Genomic DNA, 20,400 nt, shown 5'->3' on the forward strand with positions numbered 1-20,400 from the left:
CATAGGCAGCACATTACAGCATAAAAACTATACTCACACAAACACAGCATAGACAATAACAATAAACATATAAAGAATTAATCTATTTCTAGGTTTTTAGTGCATATGAAAGCTCTATCATAAAAATTAATATTATAAAATATTTAACAAAACTTGTTAACTTAGATATGTTACAAGCTTTAAGAACATACTTAAACTAAGGAAAACATACATAAAAATTTTAACTCATAAAGTATAAAAATGTAATTACAAATAAACTGGGACATGCATGTCTACAGTCACAGCCTCTAGGAGGCTAAGCCAGAAGGAACAGAGCCATGTGGGCTACAGAGCAAGACCCTGACTCAAACACAAACCAAACACTGAGCGGGAAGACAGCTCAGTTAGTGAAGCGCTGGTCACACAGACAGGAGGCCTGCGTATCATCTCTAGAATTGATGTTTAAAAGGTATGGGGTTGGAGACCCAGACAGGTACTACAGTAGTTAGAACTCTTGTTGCTCTTTGCAGAGGTCCTGGGTTCAATTCTAAGAACCCATACGGTGGGTCATAACCTCCTTAAAGTATAGTTCCAGGCATCCTATGCCATCTTCTGACCTCTGTGGTCACCAGGCACTCATGTGGTGTGTATGCATACAGACAGGCAGAACAATCATACACAAAAAAATTGACTACATCTTTAAAAAAGAAATGAAAGCCAGACATGATAGATGCAGCACATGCTTCCAGTACTAGGGAGGTAGATCTCTGGAATGCGCTGGCCAGGCAGCCTCACTAAACTGACAAACACAAGGCCAGTGAGAGACCATCTCAAAACAACACTGCAACATCAGATCCTGACTCGCAGCCTCCACACACATACATGTGCACCTATGTGCAAATATATGTGCACTCTCACACAAACCAACAGATGCATAAATAAGCCTCCATAATAATAAATATACATAAATAAGCATAGATAAATGAGTAATACAAGTAACTACTCACAGCCATCGTCTGCCTCGTCAATTTAACCAACACTGTAACTAGGGATCCTACTGTGATGTTATTGCTATCTTCATCATCCAATACTGTAAGACAGAAGGAATGGAACAAAATGAAAAACAAGTTCTCTGTCAATGCAAACAGCAATACTCACCTTGCCTGAAACAATTTGGTACTTCAGTACTTTGAACATATTTTTAAAAGCTTATTAAAATAATTTGATAACTGTAAGGTCCTCCAGGTGTCTTCAACAACTACTTCATTTAATCCTTAAAGGACTATTACAATTTATTATCATTCCACTTTAAGAAAGCAAGGTTCATAGCTGCACTGGCACTGCCAAGTTTAATACCAACTTTGTAGAATACAGTATTTTACTTCTCTGACCAGTGCCTGAGTAAAAGAATAAAATAATAAAATCTAACTTCAACATATTTTTTTTTACAGTAAAAAGGGTTTGAAGGGCTAGCTTTGGAAAAACATACTACCACTAGAAGAGGCAGGAAGAATAGCGCTGCTTGTGTGCAAGAATGACATGCAAATTTGTGTAGAATTCCGTATTTTTATAAAAGAATACTGTCCAGCAAACATGCTTGTTTGAATGAGGATGGCCCCCATAGGCTCATGTTTGAATGTTTGGTCCCCAGCTACTAGCACTATTTTGGGAAGAATTAGGAAGTTTGGTCTTGTTGGAAGAGGTGTGTCACTGAGGATAAGTGTGGTGGCTTGACGGTGCTTAGCTTAGGGAGTGGCACTATTAGGTGTGGCCTTATTGGAGTAGGTCTGTCATTGTGGGGGTAGGCAATGTGACCCTTCTCCTAGCTGCCCGAGTGAGTCAGTCCTCTCCTGGCTGCAGGTGGATTAAGACGTAGAACTCTCAGCTCCTTCTCCAACACTATGTCTGCCTAAACACTCATGCTTCCTGCTTTGATAATAACTGAACCTCTTAACCTGTACACCAGCCCCAGTTAAATATTGTCCTTCATAAGAGTTGCCTTGGTCATGGTGTCTCTTCACAGCAGTAAAACCCCAACTTAGACAATGAGCTTTGAAGTTTCAAAGGCCCAGTCCCGCATGCTCTCTCTCTGCTTCCAATTCCCAGATCAGCTCTCAATTACTCCTCCAATGCCACACTTGCCTGCCTGATGTCAGGTCCCCATCCTGATGGTCATAAACCCACCCTCTGAAACTGTAGCTAAGTCCCGATTAAATGCATTCTGTTCTAAGTTGCCTTGGTCATGGTGTCTTCAAAGCAAAAGAAAAGCAACTAAAAGAGCAGGAAAGATGGCTCGGGGGTAAAAGAGCTTGTTCCACAAGCATCAGGTCCAGTGTTACTTGTCAACGCGTACATGAAAGCCAGGCATGGAACGTATGTGCAATACCAGCATTGGGGTGGAAACTGAGGGAATCTGAGAGCTAGCTGGCCATCCAGACTAGCCAAAGAGCTAGCTTCTGGCTTACCGAGAGACCCTTCACTGAACTGCACCAGGAAAAGGACACTAGGAAAAGCCACCAAACATCTTGCTCTAGTCTCTGCATGCTTATACATCCATATATATATTCACATGCATGCAACACAGAAACACATACACACCCCTCCTGTACACCAAGACTTTGACACGATGAACTATACCTCTCAAACTATGAGCCAATATACACCTTTCTCCCATTTTTCACCTTAAAATGGCTTGTAAGGCATTATTTTTTGTCAAAGGAATAAGAAAGACAATTACTCTTTATACCTTCTACCTTCTACTTAAATTACATTAATTCATTTTTCTACAAGATTTTATCTTTAAGAAATTTCTACACTAAGAATTTTTGTTTTTATTAATTTTGTGCTACCTTACAAATTTAGTTCAGCACACTGTTCTGGCCTTTCTGACACACCAACATATGGAAAACAGCAGTCTCCTACAACTTGTAAATGCTACCTCCACCGCTGGTTGTGAAGTCTGACTGTGTAGCTCACCCTACAAGCCTCTGTTATCAGAACTCAAACCTGGACCACATATCATTTATATTTTCACTTGGCAGTACTTATGACATCTGCTGTATCAATGTGTACATATATCTGGTGGGGGGAAAGCCTGCCATGAGATGCTATGTGGCCTCTAGTGATAAAGGGAAAGCAATTATCTCCACCACCATATTAAGATTTGGTCCTATATTCTCTATTCATCCTTCAAACTCTGTGACTCCTATGACACACACAAATAACACGGCAAAATAAACTCTTACTTCCTTGAAGACAACCTCTTCTAACATTTTTTCTAGTCATGTTTTACAATAATTGATCATAACAAAGATTATGTCTTAAGCCCACAACTAGATTTGGTTTAAAAAGTGAAACTGTAAATGCAGTTTTATGTGTGTGTGAGTACCCACGGGTATGCATGAACACAACATGAGTGATAGATGAGTGTCTAGCTGAGAGCTGTGAGCTGAACCCAGGACCTTTGCTAAAGAAATAGGTACGTTTTTGGGGGGTGTTTTTTTGTTTTTGTTTTGTTGTTGTTTTTGGTTTTTTTTTGGTTTTTCAAGACAGGGTCTCCCTGTGTAGTCCTGGTTGTCTTAGAATTTGCTTTGTAAACCAGGTTGGCTTGAAACTTACAGGGATCCACCTACCAAGACCTGCTTCCCAAGACCTGCGATTAAAGGTGTAAGCCACCACCACCTGACACATTTAACATCTAAGGTATCTCTCCTGTCCCTAAATGCAGCATTAGTGACTTTAAAGTCTAAAAACTCACTAACCTAAAAGGAAACTCCCAAATCCCAGAAAAATTTATCTAAAGTATTTACTATATGTAAATATGTTGCAAATGTCCTATACACTACGTAAACCAAAACCAGATGACACTATTTGCTTCCCTGTCATTTTAGGAAATCATTTACTCCTCATTTATGTTAGGATACAAGTTCAGTAAGGCAAAGTGCTGTAGGCACAGCTCCCCAGATGCTAGCAAAAGTGCACAGCATTCAGTGTTCTCTACATGAATATAACCTACAATGTTTGTCATCACATGACACCAAGCATCCACTATGCTGTTTTTAATTCTATAATCAACTAGATGATGAACTCTTTAAAGACAGAAATTATTCTTAACACTTCAGAGATTATTCCTAAGCACTTCAGAGGTTGTACCTGGTATTCTAAGTACATCAACTTGAAGAAAGACTGCACAGCATAGCCAGAGTTAAGACAAGAATGGCAGCCTATGACAGGACATGAAATAAAGCAGAAACCATGGAAAAGGGTCCTACATTCTACACTCTGAGCTCAACCTCCTGTCCACCTCCATGTGTGAAGAATTCAACTAAGGTTAAATTTTCCATATCCTCACTCAGAACTAATTTTCAGTTATAGGTGATTAATACACACACAAAATAAGAATCCAATGTTCAACTATCAAACAGTATCCTCATACTCAGCACAACTGTGACAAAAATAAAAACAGGGTTTTGACAAGAAGACTACAGCTCTGCAAAGTCTAATTATAAATCACATTATTAAAGTGTCATAATAAAGGACACAGTGGAGCATGCCTGACTGCATCAGCACTGAGAGAGCAGAGGAAGATTTCTCCAAGTCTGAAGGAGCCTGACCTAAAAGGTAAATGCAAGCTAGATAGGACAATGGAGTGAGATGAAGGGACAAAGGAAGAGTCTGAGAGCAAATCTCAGTGTGCAGAGGGAACCCTCACTCACCCTGTGATTTTATGTCCATGGTCACATACGGGAAACTCCCAAGAACCGCCATGACCTCTTCATACTTTTCATCCTCAAGGAAGTGTAGCAGACTATGACGATCTGATTCTTTTAAACTGACCAAATCCTGGATAGTTTTAATTTTGTACTAAAAAAGAAAAATACATAAATAAATGAATAAATAAATAAATAAAAATTTTCATCGAATGAAAACTATTGGCATGCTGACCAAATAAAATCCAGCAACTTTGTAAAAAGCTGTCATTATGGGCAAAGCAAGACCATTATAACTAAGTTGTTTTTCTTTTTTAATAAATTCATTACAGAATTTGTTTTTAATCAGAAAAAAAAACTAAAAACAGCATAAAAATAAAAACATGTTCATACAGAATCCTGATTCAAGCAGTAAATATTGCCCTAAGTTTATTTTCAGCCTTAAGAAACCTTCTAAGTACAAGTAGCCTCCACAAGTTTTACTATATAATAAATCAACTGTATTTAAATTCATTAAAATTTAAGTACTGGGTACTCAATTTTTATTTTCACAGAGATTAAATCATGAGGTAGGTGAATTTCAACTCTAGGATTCTGCTGTAAACTGTTGCTTAATGTAATGGCAATATGACTAATAAACAGAATTTGGATACTGATTTCTTATACATTTATTTCCTTTAATACCACCAAATCCAAAGCCTATTTTCTGCCTACTTCTTTTATTGTATATTCTTTTTCTCTTTGTTTTCTTAAAACGGGCTCATTCTATGGCCTGGGTTAGCCTAACATTCACTACTTAGCTTAGGCCTCAAGCTTTCTACAACCCTCCTGCTTCAGCCTGCCTCCCAAAATTCTGAGTATACAAGCTAACACTACCAGGCTCAAAAAGTAATGCTTAAAATCTCCTACCAGAATTCTTAACTTTGATTTCTTTTATTTCTCAAACTTTTTAATTTCTACATACTTCTGAAATATTCAAGTGTTTATTGTATTTTCTAAAAGAGAAATTCTCTTAATCATTGCATCCTCTTGCGCCCTGTAGTCAGACGGTACTGCATCCAGGGTCCCGTGCACACCAGTGAGAGCTCTACCACAGAGCTTCATCACCAGGCCAACAGTATTTTTATGAATGCTTCAGTTTTTTGTTGTTGTTGTTGTTCTTGTTCATACTCAACAACTGTCCAACTTTTAAGTCAAAAACAAAATGGAAAGTATATGGTGTACTATTACGTGATATATAAGTCTTTGCAATGTAAAAAACAAAGTATTTACTAAAATTTACTCAATGCAAGACAGTAATTCTATAGTAGTAAAATAGTATAAAACCATCTAATCAAGAAATATGAACAAAAAAGATATTCTAAATCTAAGAAACCCACATAACGAAGTCTAAAAAACTTCATTATTCACATTCCCTTGTGATAGAAGTTGCTAAACTCTGACTAGAAAGCAGTCAACAAACCTTTTTATGATTTGAGACTCTTCTAAGATTGTCCTCTTCAATATGAGGGAGCTGCAGAAGGGGAGATTTAAACTGCTGGAGCCCCTGCACAGCCATCTGGGAAAGCTTCATACAGTTCTCTAAGGATGCCAAAGTTGGAGCACGAAACTCCCTTTCTTAGAAAGAATAGGAAAAAAAGAAACAAAAGAGCTGTACTTTTTATACTTTCATTACAGTGAACAAAATCACACTAATATTTAACAGATATTGATTTTCCTTTAAAAGCTACTGAAAAAATGTTAAAAATACATTAAATTGGTCAAATGTGTATTATACAGCAACAACAACTAATTTAACAAAAACCTCTATATCAACTCCAATAATCATAAAGAACCAGGCACTAACAGTACATGACTTAATCTGGAGAACACCTGTAATACCAGTCCTTGGACAGCAATCCTAGCACTCAGGGAGCTGAGGAGAGAGACAGTGCTCAAGACCAGCCTGGGTGATATAGTAAGATGTGTGAGGAGCCGCATTCGCCATTACAAGATGGCACCGGCTTCTGCTTCCTGGTTCTTCACGGAAGCTTTACTTGAGAATGCGCCTGCGCATGGCGCGAAAACCAAGTATGACAATTGGATGAAAGATTTGAGCCAATGAGGGATCTGCACGTCTCCCAAAGCTCTATTTAAGCAGCGGGCTTTCTGAGCTCGGCGTCCTTCCCCTTTTCTCCATCTTGAAGAGCTGTTCAATAAATGCTGTCAGAAGAATCCTGAGTGTGGCGTGCTCCTTATCAGCGAGGTAGCGCGTCACAAAGATGGAGCCACAAACACACAAATCTCAAATTGTCTTATGCCAGGCATGGTGGAGCACAGTGGAAACCTATCGCTTAAGAAGCTGAGGCAGAAAGACTGAGTTCAAAACCAGATCTGGCTACATGGCAAGAGTCTATCTCAAAAAACTAAAAGAGTAAGAAAGATTTTGTGGTTTTTAGATATATTTTTATGTTTACTTTTTAAGGCAATGAGGTTGCTGTGTGAAGTGCCAACTGGCTTCAACCAGGGCTCCCGGCTCTACCTACGCAGAGTCACACCTTGCTCTACTCTTGTGTTAACTCCAACAAGCAGATGTCACAACATCCCAAAGATACTGTAACACTGCCAAGAATTAACATCACTGACAACAACAAACTTTATTATAAACAGTCTTTTTAGCCTCTTCTTTTCCATTAATGGTAATTCCTTTTCTTTTCATACAAATAAACAACAACAACAACAAAAAAACCTATTATGCCAATTACAGAATCATTTCAAACTCACTGTGAAAATACAGAAATAATTCAAAAGTATTCAGAGGAAAGAAAAAGTTTAAAGCACTAAAAATAAAGCAATAAAAAAAAAAGAGACATTAAGCAAATCTGAGAGCCCTGAGTAAGCTGGCATATAAAACTGTTATTAAATACTCATACACCTGCAAACTGTGAAGTAGAATAAGCAAGCGCTTTCAGGACCAAGGACAATTGCACGTCCTCCTCACCTTCGCGGCTCCGGGCCATTATTATTAGCTGGCAGATTACATTAACCATTTCCTGAAGCAGAGCAGGACATTTTTTCAGCATGAATTGTTGATCTGAAAAAAAACAAAACAAAAAAACCCTGAAACTATTCTAATGTTACAGTCAAAACACATTTCCCACTTGAAGCCCGAGACTAACACAAAATGTGCTGGCCCTTAAATATTTTACCCAGCCTCAGAATCTTAATGCTTAAAAGAACATTTCTCTTCAACATTACTGCAAACAAAAGACAGAAAGCCATCACTTGCATAAGATGTAGCAAAGCCAAAATTCTAACATAATGGGGTACTATTTATTATATATTCCTTATTTTCTTTACAACAGTCCTAATCATGAACTTAATTCCAATCTTGCTATCTTTGAGAATGTTCTATTCATGCTACTACACTCCTGTAACTGTGGTTAAACACAAAGACCATGAATGAGAATAAAGTCAATAAATACAGAAAGGGGACGAAGTTAATTAAGGGGGATGGATGGCTAAGCATTTCTTGTGCTTACCTTGTGATGAAAGCCCAAAAAGCTGAGTCCAATTTCCAGAAACAAATACAAAAAAAAAAAAAAAACCAAAAAACCAAAAAAACAAAAAAACAAAACACTGGGCTGGCAAAGATGATTCAGTGGGTAAGAGCACTGACTGCTCTTCCAGAGAACTGAGGTTCAAGTCTTAGCACCAACACGGTGGCTGACAACAGTCTCTAACTATAGCCCCAGGTGAGCTAAACTCTCTTCTGGCCTCCTCAGGCTTTGAACACATATTGTAGGCAAAATACTCATATACATTAAAATAAAAAATAAAATAGAAAAATCCTAACAGCCTGGAAACATAGCTAGGCAGTAGAGTATTTGCACAGCACATGTTGGGTTTTGAGTCCAAGTACCAGCAATATAGAAAAATAAATGTTTTTTTAATCTTTTTTGAATTATCCATTTGAGGGGGCTGGAGAGATGTCTCAAGAGTTCCGAGCACTGGATACTCTTCTAGATGACTTGAGTTCAACTTCCAACACCCACACAGTGCCTCACAGTTACTTGTAACCACAGTTCCAGGGGACCCAATGCCCTCTTCAGGCTTCTGTGGCTCCAGTATATACATGCAGAAAGAATACTCAGACAGATAAACGTAACCTTCAAGATGAAATCCATTACATGTTCTTCTCTCCCTAAAAAAGCACGGGATTATCTTATTTTCACAAGTCCTGGATTGCATCACTAGTTGAACAGTGATGTGGCGGGAAGATTTCATTAAAAAAAAAAAGTTGTTTTTAGGATGACAAGTTTCTAAGTTCCAAATGAAAAGGAAATGATATTCATAGATGGTCTCTCTGGAAATATTTCCATCTAAAGCCTTTGTTTTAAAGAGTAAGAGTAAATAGTTTCAAACACTTGTGAACCTTTAAGTAAAGATCAAATCCATTGCTCTGTAGCTACTACTGAGAAATGGGAAGAATCATGTTGGATTAAGAGGGTCAGATATTTGCTGTAAAATCCACTTTTGTCCCTCTAAAAGGCTTTCAAGTTCTTTTTTAAAAAAATGTCTACGAGTCAGAAATGATGTTCCACATCTACATTGTCAGTCCAGAGAATGATGAGAAAGAACAAGGATCTCAGAGACACTACTGCAGACCCTGTCTCAGACAGGAGGAGGTTCACAGAGACACTACTCCAGACCCTGTCTCAGACAGGAGGAGGTTCACAGAGACACTACTGCAGACCCTGTCTCAGACAGGAGGAGGTTCACAGAGACACTACTGCAGACCCTGTCTCAGACAGGAGGAGGTTCACAGAGACACTACTCCAGACCCTGTCTCAGACAGGAGGAGGTTCACAGAGACACTACTGCAGACCCTGTCTCAGACAGGAGGAGGTTCACAGAGACACTACTGCAGACCCTGTCTCAGAAAGGAGGAGGTTCACAGAGACACTACTGCAGACCCTGTCTCAGAAAGGAGGAGGTTCACAGAGACACTACTGCAGACCCTGTCTCAGAAAGGAGGAGGTTCACAGAGACACTACTGCAGACCCTGTCTCAGAAAGGAGGAGGTTCACAGAGACACTACTGCAGACCCTGTCTCAGACAGGAGGAGGTTCACAGAGACACTACTCCAGACCCTGTCTCAGACAGGAGGAGGTTCACAGAGACACTACTCCAGACCCTGTCTCAGAAAGGAGGAGGTTCACAGAGACACTACTGCAGACCCTGTCTCAGAAAGCAAAGTCAGTGCAAATTCCTTTGCTAACCTCCAATTATTAAACATTTCATACGAAATACTCTCATCTTCAAATAACATATTTTGACATTTGCCAAAGCACCTGATGTAGACTTTCAACTATTTGCAAAGTAATTACATACCATACAGATTTTTTAAAAATAAATATAAATAACTATTTGATTGAAAAAGGAAAAAAAGAACACCATCTAAATGCTGAATCACCAGGACTACTTACATCTGTTTGATCCCCTTAAAACCCTTCAAATGTTAGTCACAAATACCTTCTTCCAGTGTCTCAGGAATTTTCATTCTAGCAAGATGAGACAGTAAAAGAACTCTGGCCTTCAGGCTATATGGACAGGTCAGTGGAGGTTCATTCTTCTTTAAATTTATGCTGCCAATTTCCCTGATTAGCTAAGACAAATAAAAGAATTATTCAGAAACGTAACATGAACACTTTTGTACTTTACTGCTCACTAAGGAATCTGCAAGACGGGCCTGACCTGTGGTATTAAGATGTTGTCTGTTGGCCTGCTGGTGGAATCTTTATTATACTGAGGATCAAATTCAGAAGCTCCAGCTAAAACCATAATGAGACCTATGGAAACAAAACAAATACAATGGTAAATAGCTGTTTATCTAGTGATTTCTCTTCCTAATCATGCAAAATGCTGAAAATCATCTGACAAGTAAAGTAATATCTCTCACTAAAACAATAACAACAACAAAACAACAACAAAAAAAACCCCTTTACTTTTAAAAATACAAGTGTTCCTCAAACTAAGGACACAAAAGCAATGTTCAGTTAAAACAGCATGTCTCTAAACTAAGCATGTGCTCCAGAGCAGTGCCCTGGAGAGCACTGGTGTGTCATGTGATGTTAGAGTGTGGCCTGTCAGAGAGGGGCCTCCAGTTCAAGTACTACCAAGAGTGAGAGATTCTCCTTATTTCATGGCTTCTCCGACGGCTGAGTAAACAAAAATCCTGGAACACTGGAGAGTTTTGTGGAAACACACAATTCCATTTCCGTAAGTATTATCCTAAGAGCTCTTTAAGGGCTGGCACTGCGATCACCAATCTCACTTTAACCACTGGTCTTACCTTACCTTTAACACAGCAGAACATTTATACATGATAACAAAGGCAGACAGGACTGCAGCAGTGCTGGAGAGCAGAGATACAGGTCTGTCTGTCGCTTCCTGACTAAATGACCTACCTAGGCAATAGTCTTCACATTTCTCCTTGTACTTTAGCTTCTTCAGGAGTGCACAAAAAATAGCAGGCACAGTAAATGTATGAACTACTACTACTATAAAAAAAATTTTTTTTTTTTTGGAGATGGTCTCACCATGTAACTTTGGCCTGGAACTTGATATGTAGACCAGGCTGGCCTGAAACTCACCAAGATCTGCCGGCCCCAGCCTCCCAAGTGCTCGGGTTAAAAGTGTATACCATCACGCAGGGCTCAAATATTTTAATGTGAGTTAAAAAAAAAAAAATGGAAGAGAAGAAAAAAAACTGTTCCAAAGACAGATGAAGAATGTGTAAATAAATCTACCAGCTAAAAAGTGCTTTGTGATAGAATGACATGAGACTAAGTACCATTCTCTTAAATCAGTATCCCAGGGGAAAAACAAAAAATATGAAATGTTCTTGTAAGGAACTAAGTTACTGTACTAGTACTGGTTCCTATACTAGTCCAACATTAGAGTAGTAAGTGTGCACGACACAAAGTAATAGTCATTCTTTTCTACAGCCTATATTTACTATCAAAAGTGAAGGACTTCACATTTGTGTTCAATTATATCATATATTTGGACCCTATCTGTCCCTCCCTTTCCAGCTAGTACTCTTTCTTTTCCCAGATAGTCTTGCTTTAACTTTCATGACATTTTTGTGTCTATGGAACTGTGCGTGTCTGTGTGTATTGGGTATGTGTATGTATGCATATTTATAATTTTATGTGTACACAAAAAACTAGTATCTACTTGAAAGAAATCATGTAATATTTGAAGGGACACTAACCAGCTTGTAAAAGGGGCTCTGGCTGGCCTTGCCCTTCTGAGTCCCTCTGCCTTGCTAAAAACCATTAGATTACATTCCTAAAGCATTTTTTAAAGGTCTTTTTCCTCATTTGGCCACTTCTTTCTCCTGAGGATGACTACCAAGGTCCAGCTATCAGAGTAAAGTCCAGCAATCAAAAGCATCCTTTTGATTAATTAACATGTCCAATTAAAACTCAACACCTCATCCTAACACAGGGTTTTCTCTTTTACCTTAATAAACCGCCATTTGCCTATGGAGCACATGAGTCTCCTCTCTATCCAGAGGCAGTCCTTTATCCCTCAGAAACAAAAAGACCTTCCCTTGCCTCCCTTGTTCCCTTCCCCTTCTCCCTCATCTTCATCCCTCATCTCTGTCTTTGTGCTGAGACCTTGGTCTTTGGGTTTCTAAGATACTAATCACTTGCAATATTGTTTTGAATCTCATTTATTTTACACAATATAATTATCTCCTGTTTCATCAACTTTCTTGCAACTGTCCTAAGTTCATTCTTCCTCATGGTTGTATTTTAAAAAACGATTATTATATACAATCCATCTTCCTTATCCATTTATCTGTTGACAGACACCTACACTCATTCTGTAACATGGCCACTGTAAACAATGGCACAGTAAGCATGTTTGAGCAGGTACCTGACTCAAGATTCCTTTTGGTATATTCCCAGAAGTGGTATACCTTATCATATGCTAATTCTATTTAAAAATTTTTGAGGAGTCTTCATGCTGATTCCTATAGTTGTTGGACTAACTTACATTCTCACCAGCAACTGCAACTTGCCAGCGTTTGTTAAACAGTAATTCTTACTGAGTTAGATAGAATTCTTCCTTTTGGGACACTGACTCCCTGGCCAGCCTGAAACTCACTATGTAGCCCAGGCTGACATCAAACTTGTGACAATCCTCCTAGCCCTGACTCTTCGAGTATTACACAAGAATTTTTAATTCTTTACGTGTTCTAGACATTGATCCTCTCTCAGTTGTATAGCTACCAAACATTTTCTCCACTTTTTTACTCATTTAGTTGTTGTCTTTGCTATGTAGAAACTTGGTAATTTTATACACTCTTATCAGTGATATAAACTAGTTACCTGGAAAGAGGGAACCTTAACTGAGGAAATACCTAGTAAGACCGGCCTGTGGGCATCTTAATGTATTGTGGGGGCATTTTCTTGACTGCTGATGGAAGAGGTACCATTCCTGGGCAGGTGGGCCTCAGTCACTGCATGTGAGGTTTGAGAGGGGGCCAGTCGGCAATGGTCCTCCTGGTTTCTGGTTCAATCTGATGAACTATAAAACTGAATCTACTATAGTTAAAAATGTATAGCGACATATAAATGACTCAGAAAGCAACGCAACAAACATCAGTTACTTAAGTTTACTTACGTTTCATATCCATATTTCGAGTTTTATAAACAAAGTATGTATAAATCTGTGTTGTACGTATTAGAATCTGGTCTCCACTATATCGTATTGACCGATACCACCAAGAGCCCTAAACACAAATAGAATCATACAAGATATGAAGCATGAAAAATGATAGATGTTAAGCCTGATACAGTGCAGTGTATATATGTGTAAATGTTCCAAAAATGTACCACGAGCAAAGTGTTTGAGCTTGTTCCATATTTCAAATAATTTAGTTAACAAATACTTAAATTGTCAGAAACCCAAACAACACAAATCATTAGGCATGATTAAAATACTTTAGGTTTTAGGCAGAAATTGTTTAAAATATAAAACCACCCACTGCTACAAGCAAATCAAGTAGTTTCTAACACAGAATGTTCTAATATATTTAGTAAGTTTAGGAGCCATTTTATTGCTGACATGGTATTTTCATGTTCTCATGAGATTGGATTTTACACAACAATCCTATGAGGAGGTCAAGACAGATGCATAACAGGACTTGTGGACCCACACAAACTCCAGGATTAAAAAGAACACAAGGCACAAAAGAAATAAACTATGTAATCATAAACTTTTTAGTAGCTCTGCAATTAAATTACTACACAGTTATTTTTAAAACAAGGCTACTAGGGTCTGGGCATATGCCTTAGTGTTAGGACCATGTAATACTCTTAGAGAGACCCCACGGTCTGTTCCCAGCACCCACAGCAACTAGCCCAGAGCCACTCCAGCTCCAGGGAATCAAATACTCTCTTCTCAACAACTCAGACACCTACTCTCATTTGCAAATACCCTACACACAAACTTACTTACATACATACATAGAGACGGACAGACAGACAGACAGACAAAAAGTAAAAATAGGCTGGGTGTGGTAGTACCTTTAATGACAGCAATCAGGAAGCAGAGGTGGGCAGATCTCTATGAGTTTAAGGCCAACCTGGACTACCTATCAGGTTCCAGACCAGCCAGAGTTAAGTGCTAAGACCCTGTCTCAAGCAATAATAGTTATCATTTAAAACATGAAGTTGAATGGATTAAAGTCTAATAATCAAAATCTTATAAAGCAACTAACCCCCAAAATTAGTAAAAAGAGGTAAAACTTACCACCACAACAGGAAGGATAACCATAAAAGCCAGTCCATACACAAGTAAAACCTAGAATGCAGGAGAAAACAGCTATGCCTTGGTGAGGTACATTACAACAATGTTCAGATTTACAAAGAAGCACTGTTATTTGGTCCTATATAATGAAGGTGCCAGTTTTTTCTTTTAATTTTGCAGACAGCATAGCTTAAGTACAAATAGATTACACGGCTTGTCCTGTCATACAAACAACGTTACTATATTCAAACTCGTTTTTATCTGCTCTAAGAAATCATCTTTTACTTTACTATTTACTGATATAATATAGATAGCTGCAAAAACTTTTATAAATTTCACTTCCGTTCCGGTCAAGCACAGTCTCTATTCACATCCTGCAAGTAGTAAGGGGAAATAAACGACAAGCCCTTACACACTACCTCCTGTGCCTAGCGACATGCGCATTTTATTATTTTGTGCGACAGTACCTACTGACTTTCCGCCTACAGCGTCATCTGAAGTCTGTCAGCTGTCTTTCTCTTTTCTATTATTCCCACGGAAACCTAAGCATGGCAGACGCACTTAAAAGCAGCAAGTATACAGCTCTGAAGATTACCAATTTTAATGTCACAAAACAGCAATTTTCAAAACAAATTACTGCTAAACTGTAAAAAATTTGCTTTTAAAGTTTTTTTTTTTTTTTTATTTTATTTTTTTTAAAGTCCTCAGAACAGCAAAATGCACCTTAGTAGCTAAAGGCACCTATCACCAACCCTCCTGTCCCCAGACCCATGACAGGAACTAACCAACTCCAGCGAGTTATTCTCTGACCTCCACACTTAGGTTGTGACATGAGAACATCCATACACACAGCGGTAAATATAGAGAGAAAATACATTTACAAGTAATATGGAAAGATTAATATAAAACAACTCCTAGATAACTACTTTCATGAAACCACAAGTAGAAAAGCATCAATTTTTTAAACAATATATTAAGACAGATCCTGATATTTTAGGGTTATAGTAACTATCACTGACGGAAATCTGCCCCATGCTCCAATGCCCCTCCTAGTATGGAACAGCTCTTTATAATTTAGCATAAAATAGCTTAGCTTGAGTAAAGGTGAAAAGAATAAGTGAAACTATGAATTTACTTTAGATAAATGTATAATTATATAAATCTAATAGTTCTCAAACCAAATATAAGACACTATCCAAACTACTTTCAAAAATAAGTTAATAAACCCTGAAGGTTTCAAGCTTACACTTAGAATACACTGGACTAAGCCCGCAATGTTATAATGGGAACCAAGTCTTTTCTCTTGCTAAAAATTACCTTTCAAATCACAGAAACAGCATGCCATGTTTCCTTTGTAAGAGCTTTCATTTTATTACACCCTATAAACAGCATATAACAAAAGTATACAAACACGTTAATTACAATAGGCCTAATTTAAATGCACTTACCAGAATCGAATTTTTCTGGTCAACTATCCAAGCTGGCAAAGCAATTCCAAAGCTCGTAGCTGAAACAAAAATAAACCATGATTTCAAAAGACTCTGAAATAAAGTAACTTTATTTACCTGTATCTCAGACTTTTGTTCCCTCTCACTTCCCCCACAACTTTGAAGACTATACTGCATGTATTTCTATTATACAAACTTAATAGAATGAACCCAGCAATCTTAAACTTTTGAGAGATTGAGGCATGAGGATCACTGCAAGTTCAAGGTTACTGTGGACTGCACATTTTGAGACCTGTCTCAAAATAAATAAATGTGTGTGTGTGTGTGTAATGTATGCATGGATGCATGCATGTACATTACAAAATAGTATGCATATAAAAATTCATAGTTTTCAATGGGGAAACTTTACACTTAGTTTCTTTTTCCTAGAAAACACAAATTCTTCCATGGCTTGAATACATATAAACACTATGAAAACGCAATAAATTAGTGTTTAAAAAAAAAAACTTTCTTGCACATCTCGTGGTATGCACACATGTGCATACATGTTCTTATGTGGAGGAATATGTATATATGTAAATGCTATGCCTATGGAAACCAAAGGTCAACATCTGTTGTCTTCCTCAAAAGCTCTTAGATAAAGAAATAGATACAGATATAGCAACAGAGATAGTCATGATCTCTTCCTAAACCTAGAACTAAATCATTTGCAAGAATCTAAGTAGCCAGCTTGCCCAAGGGATCACCTGTGTCTGTCTGTCTGAATGCTGGGATTACAAGTAGGTCCAAAATTTTTATATGGATGCCAAGGACCTGAACTCCAGCCTTCGTTTCTCACTGAGCCAGTTCCCCAGCACTCAAAAACCAAAAGAAAACAAATTTTCCTTATAATTTTCATTATTTTTAAATTACATGTAAGTGTTTGTGTCTGTGAATAGGTTTGTACACATTAAGTATAAGTACCCTTAGAGACCAAGAATATCAGCTATCTGTGGAGCTAGAACTACAGGCGCATTGTGCTATTCAACAGGGTGCTGAGACCTCAAGTCTTTAAAAAGAAAAATGAAGTAAAAAGTAGAGAAAGGGGCTGGAAAGACTGCTCAGCAGTTAAGAGCACTTGCTGTCTTTTTGGTTGTGAGCCCCAACTTTCCCACAGGCGCCATGTGTCCAGTCTCAGCTGGCTCACTGGTTAAGAGCACTTGTTGCTCTTGTAGAGAACCTCACCAGTTCCTAGGACTCATACTGGGGCTCACAACACCCATGGGATCCAACATCCTTTTCTGACCTTATTGTATACACATAAATAAAATAAATTTGAAAAAAAGAATAAGGAGTGCTTGTTGATCTTTTAGGATCTGGGTTCAGTTTCCAGCCCTATAAGATGGCTCACAACAGGCCACAACTCCAGTACGGGAATCTGATACCCACCCCCACCCTTTCCGATCTCTATGGGCATCAGTCATGTATGTGGTGGACAAACATGTATTCATCTAATTCACAGTTATAATTTTCATATCTATAAACTGAGAAAAATCATCATTCCTCTGACTCTAGTTAATACTTTCATAATATACAATACTACCAACATTTTTATATTCACCGCACCTTGAGGCCCATCTGGATTTCCAAATTCTTCCCAATTTTTCCGAGACTCTTCATCTGTTAAACTACCATGAAGAAAACAAGGTATCAAAATCAGAAAGCCAGACCCCCAAAATAAGTACTCAAATGTAACAATTTTAACCAATCGATTCTTTTGTTTTAATTGATTTCATTTTCGTGTGTGTGTGTGTGTGTGTGTGTGTGTGTGTGTGTGTGTGTGTGTGTGTGTGTGTTTACATGAATGCAAGTGTCCACAGAGATTTGGAAAGACTCTAGAACTGGAGTTACAGGAGGTTGTGATCTACCCAAACTGGGTGCTGGAAACTGAACTCTTGGGTTCTTTGGAAGACTGCTAAGCACTCTAACTGTTCAGTATTCCGAACCCTCTCCAAGGCTGAGGATGTGGTTCACTCAGAAAAGTGTCTGCTATGTAAGTATGCAGCCTGGAATTTAGACTCCACAGTACCCATATAAATCTGACAAAGGTATGTGGCCCACAGCACTCAGTTGACGATGACAGGATATGCCTGGAGCAGACTGGCTAGCTGCTGTGTGACTGAAGTGAGTGAGGCTTTCTCAATCAATAGGGAGTGCAATCTAGGGAAACGCCCAACACCAACCTGCCTCTACATTCACTCCCAGCTGTGTAACACACACACAGCACACCACACAAAGGGATCAACAAATCAAATAATCAAAAACAATCACTTTGAAATCAAAGAAGGTGTGTGTGTGTGTGTGTGTGTGTGTGTGTGTGTGTGTGTCTAGGAATGCCCTACTGTCAGAAAATGCTACTAATTCATTGACCTTGATACAAATTCTTGATTAGCTCAATTTAGCCAGTGAAGTCAGATGAAATTCAAAGGCTACTTACTAATTTTCTAAGAATGTAAGAAAAATTTTAAGTGGCTTTTATTTATTTCCCTATAGTCTATTTCTAAAATTTCTCCAATGAGCACATTATTAATTTAATAATGTTAAACACAGTGATAAAGATAGCATGGTACAAAAACTGACATGTAGATCAATGGAACAGAACAGAAAACAGAGATAAACCCAGAGTTGTGAACACCTCGGTTTTGATAAAAGGTCAAAGACATACACTAGGGGGAAAAGCCTTTTCAACAAATGGTGCTACCAAAAGAAGATCTATACCTGAAGAAGGAAATCAGATCCATGTCTCACACTCTGCACCAGAACAAACCAACCAACCCTTAAATCAAAGATCCTATTTAAAAATCAGAAACACTGAATATGCTAAAACTACAAGGACAACACTTCATACAGCAGACATAAGCAACAGACTTCTAAACACAACTTCCAGGCACAGGAAACAGTCCAGAGAACTATCAAGTGTAACCTCAATGGGATCAAATGAAATGAGAAAGGCTTCTGTACAGCTAGAAAACTACTGGCAGATGAACAGAGTCTGCAGAATGAGAGAAAATCTTTACCAGCTACACTGCACACAGAAGTTAACTTCTAGACTACGTAAAGGGCACAGGTCAGACATACCCCCTTTACCTCCATACCATGCAGTCTTTCCCACTACAAGTCTATCAGATGCAAACAGAGGGAAGAGAACAGAGTGAAAGCTAACTGGGAGGAAAGGAAAACAGGTTTTCCTATCACTGCAATAGAAAGGGTTTATAATCCACCTTCTACCAATCCCACACCCTAACACCATGGTTATCTTTGTTGCTCCTCCCCTGCCCACCAGACTAAAAAATACAAAATACAAATAGTCAATAAAGTTTTTTTTTAAGCGTTCAACATCTCTAGTCAAACACGATGGTGCACACCTTTAATCCCAGATATCTCTAGTCAAAAACAATGGTGCACACCTTTAATCCCAGAACTCAGGCAGAGGCAGGCAGTCTGCAAATTCCAGGCTCTAGGGTATCCTAGTAAGACTCTGTCTCCAAAAATAAAAAGATGAATAAAATAAAACCTTTGAGATTTCATCTTGTCAGAATGTACATCAGAAAAAGAAGTAACAAAGGCTGGTGAGGACATAAGCAGAGAGGAACTCCAAACACCACTAGGATATCAACTAATGGAGCACCATGTAAATCAGGGTGAAGGTTTCTCAAAAATCTAAAACTGGAACTGCCCAACGACCAGTTACAGTGTTCCAGAAGGCTCTCCATTCTATTACTACACAGTCATGTTTGTCAATTATTGGGATTTTTTTTCATCACAGTAACAAGGAAACAGAATTAGCTTAGATTGCCATCAAAAGAAGAATGGACAGTAAAAATGTGGGACATTATTATTATTATTCTCTTGTTGACCTAGATAAGATATTGTCACTGTTAAGAAACCTCATGAGCAGCGGGCCAGTGGTGGCGCACACCTTTAATCCCAGCATCTGAGAGGCAGGGAGGCAGAGAGGCAGATTGATTTCTGAGTTCAAGGTCAGCCTGGTCTACAGAGTGAGTTCCAGGACAGCCAGGGCTACACAGAGAAACCCTGTCTCAAAACAAAACAAAACAAAAAAAGAAACCTCATGGGCTAAGGGTATAGCTCAACAGAGTACCTGCCAAGTGTATACAAAGTTGGGGGTTGGGGCAGCTGTATTGTTTATATTCATTTATACACACACACACACACACACACACACACTTGTGCATTTATAAGCTTTTTTCTTTCTTTTCTCAAACACAGGATCTCACTATGTAGCCCTGGCTGGCCAGGAACTCAACATGTAGATCAGTGTGTCCTCAAACTCAAATATGCTCCTGCCTCTGTCTTCTCAGAGCTGGGATTAAAGATAGACATCACCATGTCTGACTCAAGACATTTTTTGTTTTTTTATGATATTTGTGTATGTATGCAATGTATGTACAGAAACT

At 38.4% G+C, this 20,400-nt stretch overlaps 1 protein-coding gene across 1 annotated transcript in view; it reads right to left on the reverse strand.

Annotated features, from left to right (window-relative positions):
• Window positions 1-20,400, reverse strand: part of Sec63 (SEC63 protein translocation regulator) — a 67,061-nt gene that overhangs the window by 19,638 nt on the left and 27,023 nt on the right. The window contains exons 5-14 of the mRNA XM_034524019.2: window positions 17,549-17,610; window positions 15,944-16,002; window positions 14,499-14,549; window positions 13,368-13,476; window positions 10,425-10,519; window positions 10,203-10,335; window positions 7,669-7,761; window positions 6,151-6,305; window positions 4,695-4,842; window positions 987-1,069 (exon numbers count right to left, since the gene is read on the reverse strand). Of these exons, the coding sequence (XP_034379910.1) occupies window positions 987-1,069; window positions 4,695-4,842; window positions 6,151-6,305; window positions 7,669-7,761; window positions 10,203-10,335; window positions 10,425-10,519; window positions 13,368-13,476; window positions 14,499-14,549; window positions 15,944-16,002; window positions 17,549-17,610 (988 nt within the window). The remainder of the gene's footprint in view (window positions 1-986; window positions 1,070-4,694; window positions 4,843-6,150; window positions 6,306-7,668; window positions 7,762-10,202; window positions 10,336-10,424; window positions 10,520-13,367; window positions 13,477-14,498; window positions 14,550-15,943; window positions 16,003-17,548; window positions 17,611-20,400) is intronic.

The sequence above is a fragment of the Arvicanthis niloticus genome, chromosome 20, assembly GCF_011762505.2.
Source record: "Arvicanthis niloticus isolate mArvNil1 chromosome 20, mArvNil1.pat.X, whole genome shotgun sequence".
Classification (NCBI taxonomy): domain Eukaryota; kingdom Metazoa; phylum Chordata; class Mammalia; order Rodentia; family Muridae; genus Arvicanthis; species Arvicanthis niloticus.